We start from the raw sequence: 14,189 nt of genomic DNA, 5'->3' as shown, positions 1-14,189 counted from the left end.
CGTGCAACTGTCAAGTGTTTTTGTAGTACGACTTATTGTAGCTAACTTTTTATTTTTAACTCATCTATAGTTTTTCTGTGGTTTTGAGTGTTAATTGCAATATAATTTGTATGCTCAAGTGGTTGACAGTAAAGAGAAGTATGTCTGATCTAGTTGCTAAGTTTAAGGGTTTATCTGTTGCTGATTCTACAGCTCAACTAAGTCGTGAGCAATCTGCTTTGGTTGCTCAATGGGAGTCTATTCTAAAGACTGGTCAATTGCAAGCCAACTTGAACAATTTGAACTTGCAATTGAGAGATAACAGTTTCATTGCTGCTACTTCTCAGCCAACAGTTCACGATGTTGAATTGTTCGAAGCCACTTTGCCAGTTATCAAGGAACTAGTTTCCAGTTCTAAGGACATTAAGGGTACTTTGGGTAGCTACAGACACATTATTAGATGGGTTGACTACTTGCAAGCTTTGTTGCAATTGTCTAAGGACCAAACTTTGGAATTTGACCGTAACATCGAATTGCCAAGAGAAGTTATTGAGAAGCCAAAGAAGAAGGATGATGCTAAGAAGGATGACGGTAAGAAGGATGATAAGAAGGATGACAAGAAGAAGGCTAACGATGGTGACAAGAAGCAAAGAGGTAAGCCAGATGAGGAGACTTTGAAGAAGTTGAGAGAAGAAGCCAAGGCGAAGAAGGCCGCTAAAAAGGCTGCACAAGCACAACAACAAAAGGAAACAAAGGCTCCAGAGAAGGTATTGCCATCTGTCATTGACTTCCGTGTCGGTTTCATTCAAAAGGCTATTAAGCACCCAGATGCTGACAGTTTGTACGTCTCCACTATCGATGTTGGTGATGAGGAAGGTCCAAGAACTGTTTGTTCTGGTCTAGTCAAGCACTTCCCACTAGAGGCCATGCAGGAACGTTATGTTGTTGCTGTCTGTAACTTGAAGCCAGTCAACATGAGAGGTGTAAAGTCTACCGCTATGGTTTTGTGTGGTTCTAATGCTGAGGATAAGGTTGAATTTGTTGAACCACCAAAGGGCTCCAAGGCAGGTGACAAAGTTTTCTTCGAAGGTTTCGGCGCTGAAGATCCATTGAAGCAATTGAACCCTAAGAAGAAGCTGTGGGAGCAATTGCAACCACATTTCAGCACTAACGAAAACTTGGAAGTTATCTTCAAGGATGAAGAAGATAAGGAACATCCAGTTAGAAAATTGACTAATGCTAAGGGTGAAGAATTCAAAGTTGCTACCATCGTTAATGCTAATGTCCGTTAAAGGGAGTGAATGTCCAATATATACTTTTCTCTCTTTTTGTATAGATCACACCCTCTCCATTTTCCATAATTAATAGGTAAGTCGCAGTAATTCATGAAAACTAATTGTTACATATCATATTTTAGATTCCCCTCAATATGGATGAGAACCAATTTACCAAGTATATTAAATGTAGCAAATATAGTCTACAAAACATAAATTTACATTGATTCCAAAATTTAAATGTTGTAGAATTATCTATGTCTGACGACTGACATATTATTATTATAGAGTACTAGTGGAAATTTGCTCGTAAGTATTACTACCTTAGAAAACACAATTTCCAACTGAAACCTATAAAGCAAAACCTTTCCCTTGCCAAATGAGTGTAATACTGTATATAGAAATGGCTTAATATACCAATCAAGCAGAAGACTAGTTAACATAAACCTTAAGTATTTAGCCATTGGTGGTGTCATATAGAAACTCATACACGTTACAATGACTATTCCACTAGTCTCTAGCGGCAGCTACCCACTGGTGTGCACTCGGAATTATAATCATGTGATTTAAAGACCGTAATATACGTGTAGTATGATATGTATATATTTTGCGACTGTTTTCCAACACCCACACACCATATTCTACATTTCAAAAAAAATTGGATTATTCATTTTTTTCCTCGGACTAAACAAATACGGAGCACGGGCAGATTAGGTTTCCTAAAGAGGAAAGCGCCATTGCTTCGTTACGCTTTATACATGTGACATTGTGCACAGAAACGCCAGCACAACAACTCTTATCGAACTGCCGTAGACATAACGCTCGGAGAAACTTGCGACCCGGTGCTCTGTAATACCCACGTGATATCGTGTTTCACTACACCATATTCCATCTTTTTTTTTTTCCAAAAATTTTGCGATGAGTCTCTTCTGAACCAAAAAATTTTTCATACATTTTTTCAACTGATATATAGTATACTTAGAATTGGTATTTTAATTTCCATTGGTACTTCTCTTGAGTTCTTAATTTCTGTCTTTCAATACAAGATAACCAACCGCAAACAAGTCTAACAGAAATGCCAACCAGATTCACCAAGACTAGAAAGCACAGAGGTCACGTCTCAGGTATGTAGTTCCATCAAAATAACAATTCATTTGTGGAGGAAGAAAGGATGGAATGAAAGAACCAAGACGATGATGTGTTTTTGACAATGTTTTAATAACTTTCTTCCTATACCTCTGATATAGCTGAGACAGTTATGTTTTCAGTTATGCCAGAGGGAAAATTTTTTTTGAAACCAAATCCAAAAAAAAATAGTGTCACAACCTATCTGAAATTACTGACGATCACCGGGATTGCAGATATATTTGAGAAGGTTGTTGCAAGCTTAACCTTTAATTAGGATCTATTGCTTTGTACATCTTGGACACTTAAATTGAGAAAGATTTAACATTATCAATCACAGAAATCGTTATGTGTTTATGATTCCTTACTCCAGCTGCAAATAAATAACCTAAAAAGCAATTGACGGAACATTGTTTTACTAACATTTAATTTTTATCCTGACATTTTTTTACTGAATGGATAAATCGTATATTTACAGCCGGTAAGGGTCGTATCGGTAAGCACAGAAAGCACCCTGGTGGTAGAGGTATGGCTGGTGGTCAACACCACCACAGAACCAACTTGGACAAGTACCACCCAGGTTACTTCGGTAAGGTTGGTATGAGATACTTCCACAAGCAACAAAACCACTTCTGGAGACCAGTTTTGAACTTGGACAAGTTGTGGACTTTGATCCCAGAAGACAAGAGAGACGAATACTTGAAGTCTTCTTCCAAGTCTGCTGCTCCAGTTATCGATACTTTGGCTGCCGGTTACGGTAAGGTCTTGGGTAAGGGTAGAATCCCAAATGTCCCAGTAATTGTCAAGGCTAGATTCGTCTCCAAGTTGGCTGAAGAAAAGATCAAGGCCGCTGGTGGTGTCGTCGAATTGATTGCTTAAATTAATTGAAAAAGTGTAACATTCATCTTTTTTAATTTCGCAAGGAACTGATTAATTTTCGTAGTGTATATGAATATAATCATTTAATTTAAAACAATTAAATTCTAACTGCATTTGCATATTTAATAACTGTATCATATTCTTTTAAACTAAATAATAATAATAATAATAAAAATCGTTAAATCTATTTAACTGCGAGTATCTCAGGGTTTTTAACATGGCAATTATTTTGATTTTTCATTTTTTGGCATTAACGGTCTCATCGCTGATCCTGCAAAATTATTTAACATTAAGGAATATCATTAATACAGTATAGTGGTTAAGAAATGTTGAAAGGCTTGTGATTTGAATACCATAACGTCACCAAATTTTAGAAATCTCAAGCCTACACATAACTTACTGAAATGAATGAGAGTTGGAAGCCTGAGGATCATATCCCAGACAATGTTAAGAAAGCTTTAGCAGGTACCAAAAACTCTAATTATGTTATTGCACTGCTGAACATTGTGCAGCAACTGAAGATTCAAAAAAGAACCGGTTGGGTTGACCATAAGGTGAAGGACCCCGAGAGTATTTCGGATCACATGTACAGAATGGGCATAACTTCCATGTTGATTACCAATCCTGATATTAATAGAGATAAGTGTGTGCGAATCTCATTGGTACACGACCTGGCTGAGTCCTTAGTTGGAGACATCACACCAAATGATCCTATGACAAAGGAAGAGAAACATAGAAGAGAGTATGACACTATTAAATACCTATGTGATAAAATCATAGCACCTTTCAATTCTAAAGCAGCAAAGGAGATATTAGAGGACTGGTTAGCGTACGAAAATGTATCTTCCCCAGAAGCACGCTATGTCAAGGATATAGATAAGTTCGAAATGCTGGTACAATGTTTTGAATATGAGCAATCAAATAACATAAGATTGGACCAGTTCTGGTCTGCTAAGGATGCAATTAAAACCCCCGAAGTATCCGAATGGTGCAATGATCTGATCAAAATGCGTGAGGAATACTTCTCATCATAATGAGTTGAAGTCAACACTTCACACATTGTCCTAATTGATGCCCAGAAGCTACATTTTGAATAATCATGGGCGTGCTACAGATGTATTACTGATCTAACTCATTTGTATTTTGACTTGGTATTCGGCCATGGAATAACCAAGATCAAAACCACACTGAGACAAAGAAAGCACTAACCATATCTGGTGTAATCGCATGCATACTTATTTAACAGATATAATTTCGTAATTTATTGTATTCAACTTTAATTGCTTACATGCTCATCGCCATGTTTGTCACTCAACAGCGCATGAACCGAATTTTCAATCAGAGAATCATTGAAAAAGTGTAAAATTGCACAATAACAATGGATATTTACGAAGCTTAAACAAAGTGTACTATTTGGTATTCTCGAAAGATAGAACTCATTATTTACTTCATTTTCGATTGAATTTGGTATTTGCGAGAATCATAAACTCTGCTTTTCTAGCTTTACAAAACAATTGGATTCCAGAATAATTGCATATTTTGAAAATGCAACCTTTTAACACAGGCCATGAAGATATTGTTCATGATGTTGCGTATGATTTCTATGGCAGAACCATGGCTACCTGCTCTTCAGATCAACATATTAAAGTATTCAAATTGGATAAAGATGCGACCAGATGGGAAGTAAATGATTCATGGAGAGCACATGACAGCAGTATTGTATCTCTTGATTGGGCTAGCCCCGAATATGGACGCATTATTGCTTCTGCTTCTTATGATAAGACTATAAAGATTTGGGAAGAGGATCCCAATCAAGAAGAGTGTTCTGGTCGCAGATGGACTAGGCTATGCACACTAAATGATTCAAAGGGTTCGCTGTATTGCGTCAAGTTTGCTCCATCTCACCTTGGACTACGGATAGCAAGTATTGGGAATGATGGTATAATGAGGATGTATGACGCCCTTGATCCTTCAAACTTGAGGTCTTGGACCATGACTGCAGAAGTAAAAGTATTACCAGTGGCTCCTGCTAACAACTTACAATCGGCGTTTGGATTATCATGGTGTTTCACGAGATTCTCTCCAGAGAAGATAGCTGTTTGTGCATTAGATCAGGCTTATATATATCAAAGAGGCAAAGATGGGCATTTCTACCAGGCTGGTAAGCTACCCGGGCACACATCCCTGATCAGAAGCATAAGCTGGGCTCCATTGATTGGCAGACCTTATCATTTGATTGCAACTGGTTGCAAAGACGGGAGAGTACGTATATTCAGAGTGAATGATTCTCCATCAAAATCAAATACACCAAACTTAAGTGACTCAGATGACTATAATATGGAAGACCAAGGTATAAAGCAAAGACAAAATAATACAGACTTAGAAGTGGAACTACTGAGCGAACACGATGACCACAAAGGTGAGGTATGGTCAGTTTCCTGGAATTTGACAGGTACTATCTTGAGCAGTACTGGTGAAGATGGGAAAGTACGTCTATGGAAGTCTACGTACTCGAATGAGTACAAATGCATGTCCATTATTACTTCCAAGCAAGATATCTAAATTTTATTAAGTACAGAATCATTGCACTGCGTGCCCACTAGATATATTGAATACAGAATCTGTTGCACAAGGCCCTATGTGACTGGGAAACTAATGCATTACTTATAGATGCAAGCCTGTATAATATATAAATAGAAGTTGATGCTGGCTACCCAATGCACGTAATACAAACGCAGTCAACATCAAGCTATTGTAGATGTGAGACTATTTTCACAAATTTATCATTTTCAATTTGTAGCTCATCGACATATTTGACATATTTTTGAAGTTGTTCTACGGAAGTATCTAAGGAAGTAATACTGAAAATTTGACAAAATAAAAAAGGCTGGCTTCATATTTTAAAATTAATTGCTGGTCAATGGCAATCAGCCATAGAGGTTTCCACTCACAAAGATAGTAAGTACGCTTTAGATAACGCACTTAATTGCACTAACAGGTCAAGGAGGTTAATGGAATATGTTGGGTTTGTAGAGGCTTGTATTCTCGGACAGATGTGAGGTAAAAGTTTATTGACAACGTTACTAGAGGGAACCACCAGATCGCCGAGTTAAATAAAAGGAAGAGGGATATTATTCATTCGCCATTAGCTTGTATATGGTTTATAAGACCAAGGTACAACAAAAACTAATCATTCTAACTTTTGACTGGTCGCAGAATATATAATTACCAGTAGAGATAAAGGGTAACCTCGACAAAAAAGAGATAACATAACCAAACTAACGAGTGTCAAGAAGTCACATTCGACCTGGAAGGAATGAAAACCCAATGAATACAAATGAAGGCCATACAACTTCAGTTGAAAACGACATATTGAACGCAGTATCCAACTGGGAGAAATATAAGCAAGGGCAAGCTGGTCTTCCCTTAACTCAAGCGACGAATGCTCATAGGGACTACGGATCCATAAAACGTAAAGCTTCAATTGCACGCCACTCTAGTATACAGCGGAAGGATTTTACGAATGTGCAAGAGTTGAAGAAATACAAAGATAAAAAGAAGTTCATTTTCCACAGAGGATTTTTCAAGAGGAATAGTAAGAAGAACACAAACTTTACAAGGATACAAGACAGCAACGTGAAGGTCAAATTAGAACCCCATAGATTTAGAAATCGGGCTGAGTTAGAATCAGTTATGAATTATACTGATCTCCGCACTTTGAATTTGAGCCAGATGTATCCGAGGGCAACGGACAACGCAGCTGCTGTATATGGCATCAAGAGAAAATACCATTATAGACCAAGAGTAGTGCCTACCGTTGAGAGAATACCGTCTCGAGTGTATCATGTTGACGATAGCACCGTCTCTAGGAAAAATTCCATCAAGCGTTCGATGCCGTCGGTGCGAAACTCAAAAGTAAACCAAATGAGGCACAGAGACCCTGTGGTGTCTATCACAAGCCAGGCGCCGTCTGGCTTATCGACGTCTAGCACGCCAACGGCTATTCGAAGAACAATCCGCAGAAGCAAGACCTCTCCTGGTGGTTACAGAAACATACGGTACAGGAACTTGTCACGGGAGCATCAAACCATAATGAAGCTGTGGGAGCAATACATGCGCAATATCATATACCAGAGGATTCAGTTACGAATCACACTTATGACTACAGCGCTCACCACGGATGACTCGGGATCAGAGTCCGGGGAAGTATCCGCCGAGGACGACGCGGCCCATAGCATATTGGATGAGTATGTGTTCTCGCTTCCACCAGCCATAGAGGACGACAAGTCCTTGTCGTTCCGCTACACACCCACCAGCGGACTCAGCATTGATGACCCTATAGTGATCCCCGAGGAGGAGATGCACGAGCAACTGATGGCACAGCCCACCGCTCTCCGGTCCCGTTTGCACGTCATACACCCGGGCTCCAGCAGCATCACAACCACCAGCTCATCACACAACCACATATCTACCCCCGTCACTGCATAACCTATAGAACTATATTTTTGAGGGGGGGGTACACCAAATACACACATATTACATCATATAGTTTAAACAGCTACAAACATACATATTCTCGAATAGTAACTGCGTTTCCAGACACAATTGAATCCACGTCAGGAATATATACACTGGCGGGGGCTATTTAACGCTTTGTATAGGTCACATGATAGTAATGTGACGAACGGTTACAATAAAAACATGTGACTCCAGTATACGTATCCCAAGACAAAAGCGAATGTTGAAAAGGCATCTTGTGCGGGCTGCTCTGTGTAATGGAAGGAGATAGAAGCACGAAGAAGCACGTAGAAGAGACGAAAAGGGTAAATCAGTTCCATTTCAATTTCTAAACTTTTATGCTTAGAAAGTACAGCACAAAGGAGGCAAATTTCCTTGATAAAGTCAGCTTAGAGATTGCCGACTTTTCCTTCCATTTTCTGCGTTGTTCAATCGATGTTGTGCGGGCATTTAGTGCGAGGTCATCGGGCCACTGGAGGGACGCTGTCATTTGCAGAGACCTCACATTCTTGGAAGGATTGTGTTGGTAAATTGCTTAGAAGTACCTGCAGCGAGGTTTTAGAAGCACCATTCCAATCTAGGATTTCTGGGATTTCTAGGATTTCGATGAGTTTTTGCATTCATAGTGCAGCAGAAGGTGGTGAAAGTATATAAGCAAGCAGTGGCAGCGGGCTTCTATGCAAAGTGGGAAAGGACAGGCACCAGTCTAAAAACTAATAAGAATAATTTGGATGTTTCTAGATGGTCAAGGACACGAGATTGTATGATCTACTTAATGTTGAGTGCGATGCTTCGCAAGTCACGATAAAGAAGGCGTTCCATGCTGCTGCGTTGCGGTGCCATCCTGATAAGAACAACCATTCTGAGGAGTCTAAGAAGCAGTTCCAGGAGATATCGAAGGCTTACGAGGTGCTTTCTGACCCGAAGAGCCGTGAAATGTATGACAGGTATGGCACCACTGATGAGTCTGCCATCGCGAGCCAGGAGCCCTTTGGCGAGGGGATGTCGTTTTACAGCGGTGGGAATCCGATGCATATGTTTGGTACTTCCGCTGGGGACCTGTTTGCGCAGTTCTTCAACAGCTCGGGCGATGCTGGTCCTTCGTTCGGGTTTGGTTCCCGATTTGACGGGTTTGGCAACAGTGCACAAGCCCATGGGGCAAGAGATGGCCACATGAGAACAGGGCCCGACATAAAGCATTACTTGAAGTGCAACTTGAGCGACTTGTACCAAGGTAAGAAGACCAAGCTGGGCTTAAACAGAATGAGAGTTTGCAGCAGTTGTGATGGTAAAGGTGGTATGCGTGTCGCGTCATGCAGAACATGTAAAGGGCAAGGTGAAGTGGTGAAGACTAGAAGGGTGGGCCCCATGGTACAGACTATGAGCAGTACTTGTAACAGCTGTCATGGTACCGGCACATTTATCAAGGACAGTGACTTGTGCTTTGTGTGTAAAGGCAGTGGAGTATCGAAGGAGAGAAAGATTTTTGATGTCGAGGTTAAAGCTGGTATGACCCATAACCAGGTGATTGTCCTACCAGGTGAAGCTGATGAAGTGATAGAGACTAGTCATGGGCTAATCAAAGTGCAACCAGGTGATGTAGTGATTGTGATTGATCTTGTCAAAAATACCCAATTCCAAGTGGTCAATGACCATGATCTTGTATTAAAGAACTGTGAAGTACCTTTGAAGACATGCTTATGCGGTGGTGAAATAATGATAGAAGGCCACCCATCGGGAAAAATAATAAAGTTGAGTATAATACCGAATGAATTATTGAAGCCAAGTTGTTTCAAGACAGTAGAGGGTCTTGGTATGCCTAAGGTTATTGCAAATAGTGATCACGCTAACATAGCGGGTACGGATATCGATGGTTATGGTAACCTATATGTACAATTCCAAGTTAAGTTCCCAGAGAGATTGGAAGACACCACTATAACGAAATTACAAGAGATCCTGGAGCAAGACCCGAATGTCAAGAAAGAAGATGAATCTGATCAGAAACGTATTGATGATGCTGTTACGAATAGCGATGGTGCAGTAGAAGTTGAAGAGCATGTTCTAAGCGATTTTGTACCAGACTATAAAAACTTCAAAGAGTTTAAGAGATCAAGATCAAACAGGTCTGACAGCAGGAAGCGCAGGAGATGTAATGATGACGACGATTGTATTGTCTCATAAGCACAACGCTAAATATAAGTGGAGAGAATTGCACCGGATCCGGCCAGTGTAAACGTATCTTGTTTCAATAATATATATAGCGTAAATATCATGACAACTAATATAATTTTGACACATTTCTACATCTCATCACAGGTCAATATTGCTTCGGAACACGATCTCCGTAAAATTAAAGGTCTGGGTAAAGGGACTACCTAGAAGGAAAAAATTTGAAATTTCGCAATTTTTAACTAGAAATGACCACTTCATAGTGAGAGAAACAATGTTTCTCGAGTAAAACTCCGTTAGAACAATAGCCTATGGCACTAAATCGCTGATACGGTCATATTGATTACGTTTTCTTTTAGCAGCAACAAGGAAGCATTTCACCTAGAAAAAGCAAAATCTGATCTGCCGCAGTGGTGTTTTTTTTGACAGAAGTTTGCTGCAGATAAACCTCATCCACTGAATTTGAACCACCTTTGAAGAATAAACAGGGATATACCTAGGCTAAATCTTTTCAAAAATTACTGATATACTTCGATTTTCATTACAAAGAGTTTTATATACGCCACATCATCTCGGGGTAAAATAATTAGAAAACAAGGAAGACAAGTAGCCTTCTAATGAAATTCACTACATTGATTCAATAGCGCAGGATAAACAGATTTTACTTTTATTGTAACTTATTTCTTCATACCTAATTACAATACTATCAGCAAGAAGAAGATAGACGATTACTACACACAACATCATGCCAAGTAAGTTGGGACTTCCGAGAGGCCCAGATAATATACCTCCGTTAGAACTCTCTCCTGGGACTGATTCTAAGATACCGACAGGCAACGCTATAAAGCAGACCATAACTCAGCAACATAGTGAACAACAGCAAAAGCAACGACAGCAACAACATTCACAAAATAATCCAAACAATAAACAAAACTCAGGCCTCTCAAAACAAGCAATAAGCTCTGAGTTTTTAAAGGTATCTCCCAACTTGTTTACACCAGAAAGACTTCACCTCTTTGATACAGTCGAACTGTACACAACGTTAATTAAGACTTCAAAGACGATACAGCAAGGTGAACGCTTAGGCAATTTAAGCTGGCGTATTCTCAATAAGGCACTTCTACGAAATAACGATATTAATATATCAAAGAAAAGAGATGGGGTTAAAAATATATATAGTGTACTTAATCCAATGAACAACAATGGTAACAATAAATCTGCAGCCACTACTTTCGGGACTACAACGAATATAACATCCAAAAAACCGCAAACAAGTTTCACCCAAATACTACCAAAGAATGAAAATACTGATAAAAGATCAAAAATCACTGCGATACGACCCATGGAGGCTCTTAATGGTGCTACTGAGCCAAGAAGAAATAGAAGTAATGACAGCTTTCAGAAAAATGATCAGCATGCTGATATTCGTGGTATTCTTTCAAAGGAAAGACAGCATAAATCGACAACTGCTTTGTTTCAAAAGAATCACAATAGATCAGAAAATGCTGGTAATCAAAACGATAGTGATTTCAATAAATCGAACCATTTGTTATATAAACAATTTAACCAAATTAAGCAGAAAAAGAAGAAAGAGGATCCTCAGATGGTTATAACAGGTTTTGACACTAATATGGTCATTATTAAAAAGAAACACAGCTCAGATTCTCCGAATGATAAAAGAAATAAAAGTAGATCCAGATCGCCTGAAGTTCTTAATATTGGAAAGAGTAATCATAAAAGATCAAATTCAGGTACATCCCAGGTCTCGGACAATAACAGCAAGAGTATATTCAAGCATGAGTCCCTATTTGGCAAACCTAATAGGCGTGGTTCGGAGTCTAAGCACAATAACAACAAAACAAGAAAGGATAACAAGATATTTTTTAGCAGTGAGGATGAGGATGAATCCGATTGGGATAGTGTTTCGGACAGTTCAGAATTCTATACTGACGAGATAGATGAGGAAGATGAGGATGAACAATATTATAATAAACAATGGGATAAGCTCGTTCTCGCAAAGCAGGCAAGTAATGACAAGAAGTTGAGCGCGCATGGTTCGGAGCTCCAAGATGGCGCCCATCATTTAGAGAAAATACAATCTAACAATCTGTCACAACCTATTAGAAGGAGTTTATTGAGTGGTTTGTTTCACAATGGATCATCTACATATTCTACAAAGGACAGTGGTGAAGATTCTGGTCGATCCAGTCTATTCAACTCTCAGAACTCTACGCCTACCAGTATATCAGGTCAAAACTACAAAGTTTCATCGGCACACAAGCCAACTATTGAAACTACTAATGTGACTGCTGTCGGTTCAGTAACGCCTCCTCATGATTCATTTATGCAACCATCTCAATACATCCGTGAAACCTTAACAAGATCGACATCTAATATGAGGTCGACATCTAGAAGGGGAAGTTCCAGTAGTATTGTATCAGAAGCCACTGGAGCCAGATACCTGTATGAATCTAATGCACCACCTACGGCTCATACTTTGCTACCAACTGCACTGTCGACACACATGTTTGTACCGAATAATATTCAGCAACAGCGTATGGCTGTGAAAGCAGATGTAAATCAACGAGAAGGCAGAAGGCTAACCCGACGTGAATCAATGGATATACCTATTAAAAATGTTAAGAACTCTGTACTGAAGACAAGAATGGAGATATCAGAAGAGGAAAGATACCAACGATCGCAAATGCAAAGACGGCATAAATGAGAACTTAACCATATGAAACAGCTGCATCAAAACCACATGAGTTCATCGGGCATATACAACTTGCTAACATATCTACATTGATGATTCGGTGGGGTGTTTTTCATTCTCAACGTCTGCCAGTGAATGCTGTACTCTTTCTTAGCTCATTCAATTATATAATGACACATAATTAATTAATGATTAACGAATAACTTGATTCTTAGTATTGGCCTAAAGCTTTTTAGAAGCTGACAGGTTCACAACAATTTATATTACCATCAATCAAATGGATTGATATCTGTGTGCATCGCAATAATCCATCGCATTTTCAGTTTCGAGTAAAGGGCATCACTATTTCTGAAAAAAATTGAAATTTTGAAAAATTTTGCGATGAGCATCTAAAAAGTAATGATATAACGTATATTAGTTAACATCATACTTTGTTTACTGTTGTTAGATCTAAGTGTCCACGGTATATTCAAGTTGATCCTTATATAACTGTTTCAAGGAATAATTAGCAGGAAAACAATACAAAATGTTGAGGAGACAAGCTCGTGAGAGAAGGGAATATCTATATCGGAAAGCCCAAGAGCTACAAGAGACACAATTACAACAAAAAAGACAGATTATCAAGCAAGCACTTGCTCAAGGTAAGCCACTACCGAAAGAATTAGCAGAGGATGAGCAGCTACAAAAGGATTTCCGTTATGATCAGAGTATGGCTGACAATGAGGATGAGGCCGGTGTTGATGATGAGTATTCTGCAAGTAGTGGTATAGTTGAAGCAAGAGTTATTGTAACTACATCCAGAGATCCAAGTTCAAGATTAGCGCAATTTGCCAAGGAGATAAAACTACTGTTTCCTAATGCAGTAAGACTGAATAGAGGTAACTACGTTATGGCAGACTTGGTATCGGCTTGCAAAAAATCAGGCACAACAGATTTGATTGTACTACATGAGCATAGAGGTGTCCCAACATCTTTAACAGTATCGCATTTCCCATATGGGCCTACGGCATTTTTCAGTTTACACAATGTAGTTCTAAGGCATGATATACTAAACAGAGGTAATCAAAGCGAAGTCAATCCACATCTGATATTTGATAATTTTACTACACCTCTAGGTAACAGAGTTGTTACCATATTGAAAAATCTTTTCCCACCAGGGCCAAAAAAGGATTCTTCTAGGGTAATAACTTTTGCAAACAGAGGTGATTTTATTAGTGTTAGACAACATGTATATGTGCGTACAAAAGATGGTGTTGAGATGGCGGAAGTTGGTCCTAGGTTTGAAATGAGACTCTTTGAATTAAGACTGGGTACATTGGAGAACAAGGATGCTGATGTCGAATGGCAACTGAGAAGATTTGTTAGAACTGCAAACAGAAAGGATTACTTGTAAAAGATAGCTACATATTTCAATATACATTTACAAATAAAATAACTGCATTCATTAACAACTTTACTGTTTGAAATTTACAATGAACATGTAAATAATTGTGCAACGTAATCCCTAGCTTATCTCTATCTGTCTTAGGTTA

General features: G+C 38.9%; 8 protein-coding genes across 8 annotated transcripts; all 8 read left to right on the top strand.

The window, feature by feature from the left end:
• Window positions 1-140: 140 nt before the first annotated feature.
• ARC1 (Arc1p) lies at window positions 141-1,271 on the top strand (the record flags this gene model as incomplete). Its single annotated transcript, XM_448164.1, has 1 exon — window positions 141-1,271. One exon carries the CDS (start codon window positions 141-143, stop codon window positions 1,269-1,271), a length of 1,131 nt encoding a protein of 376 aa, XP_448164.1.
• A 1,057-nt stretch (window positions 1,272-2,328) lies between these two features.
• On the top strand, window positions 2,329-3,257 carry RPL28 (60S ribosomal protein uL15; the record flags this gene model as incomplete). Its single annotated transcript, XM_448163.1, has 2 exons — window positions 2,329-2,377; window positions 2,857-3,257. 2 exons carry the CDS (start codon window positions 2,329-2,331, stop codon window positions 3,255-3,257), a joined length of 450 nt encoding a protein of 149 aa, XP_448163.1.
• Window positions 3,258-3,661: 404 nt separating this feature from the next.
• On the top strand, window positions 3,662-4,291 carry YGK1 (5'-deoxynucleotidase; the record flags this gene model as incomplete). Its single annotated transcript, XM_448162.1, has 1 exon — window positions 3,662-4,291. The coding sequence occupies one exon, from the start codon at window positions 3,662-3,664 to the stop codon at window positions 4,289-4,291; it is 630 nt and encodes a 209-aa protein (XP_448162.1).
• A 511-nt stretch (window positions 4,292-4,802) lies between these two features.
• Window positions 4,803-5,819, top strand: SEH1 (Seh1p; the record flags this gene model as incomplete). The annotated part of the gene is made up of 1 exon (XM_448161.1): window positions 4,803-5,819. The coding sequence occupies one exon, from the start codon at window positions 4,803-4,805 to the stop codon at window positions 5,817-5,819; it is 1,017 nt and encodes a 338-aa protein (XP_448161.1).
• A 765-nt stretch (window positions 5,820-6,584) lies between these two features.
• NIS1 (Nis1p) lies at window positions 6,585-7,745 on the top strand (the record flags this gene model as incomplete). Its single annotated transcript, XM_448160.1, has 1 exon — window positions 6,585-7,745. The coding sequence occupies one exon, from the start codon at window positions 6,585-6,587 to the stop codon at window positions 7,743-7,745; it is 1,161 nt and encodes a 386-aa protein (XP_448160.1).
• Window positions 7,746-8,516: 771 nt separating this feature from the next.
• Window positions 8,517-9,956, top strand: APJ1 (Apj1p; the record flags this gene model as incomplete). Its single annotated transcript, XM_448159.1, has 1 exon — window positions 8,517-9,956. One exon carries the CDS (start codon window positions 8,517-8,519, stop codon window positions 9,954-9,956), a length of 1,440 nt encoding a protein of 479 aa, XP_448159.1.
• A 733-nt stretch (window positions 9,957-10,689) lies between these two features.
• On the top strand, window positions 10,690-12,669 carry MKS1 (Mks1p; the record flags this gene model as incomplete). Its single annotated transcript, XM_448158.1, has 1 exon — window positions 10,690-12,669. The coding sequence occupies one exon, from the start codon at window positions 10,690-10,692 to the stop codon at window positions 12,667-12,669; it is 1,980 nt and encodes a 659-aa protein (XP_448158.1).
• Window positions 12,670-13,183: 514 nt separating this feature from the next.
• IMP4 (snoRNA-binding rRNA-processing protein IMP4) lies at window positions 13,184-14,050 on the top strand (the record flags this gene model as incomplete). The annotated part of the gene is made up of 1 exon (XM_448157.1): window positions 13,184-14,050. The coding sequence occupies one exon, from the start codon at window positions 13,184-13,186 to the stop codon at window positions 14,048-14,050; it is 867 nt and encodes a 288-aa protein (XP_448157.1).
• Window positions 14,051-14,189: the final 139 nt, after the last annotated feature.

The sequence above is a fragment of the Nakaseomyces glabratus genome, chromosome J (genome assembly GCF_010111755.1).
Source record: "Nakaseomyces glabratus chromosome J, complete sequence".
Taxonomy (NCBI): Eukaryota; Fungi; Ascomycota; class Saccharomycetes; order Saccharomycetales; family Saccharomycetaceae; genus Nakaseomyces; species Nakaseomyces glabratus.
The sequence above is the reverse complement of the archived record's forward strand: the minus strand, read 5'-3'. Positions and strand labels throughout refer to the sequence as shown.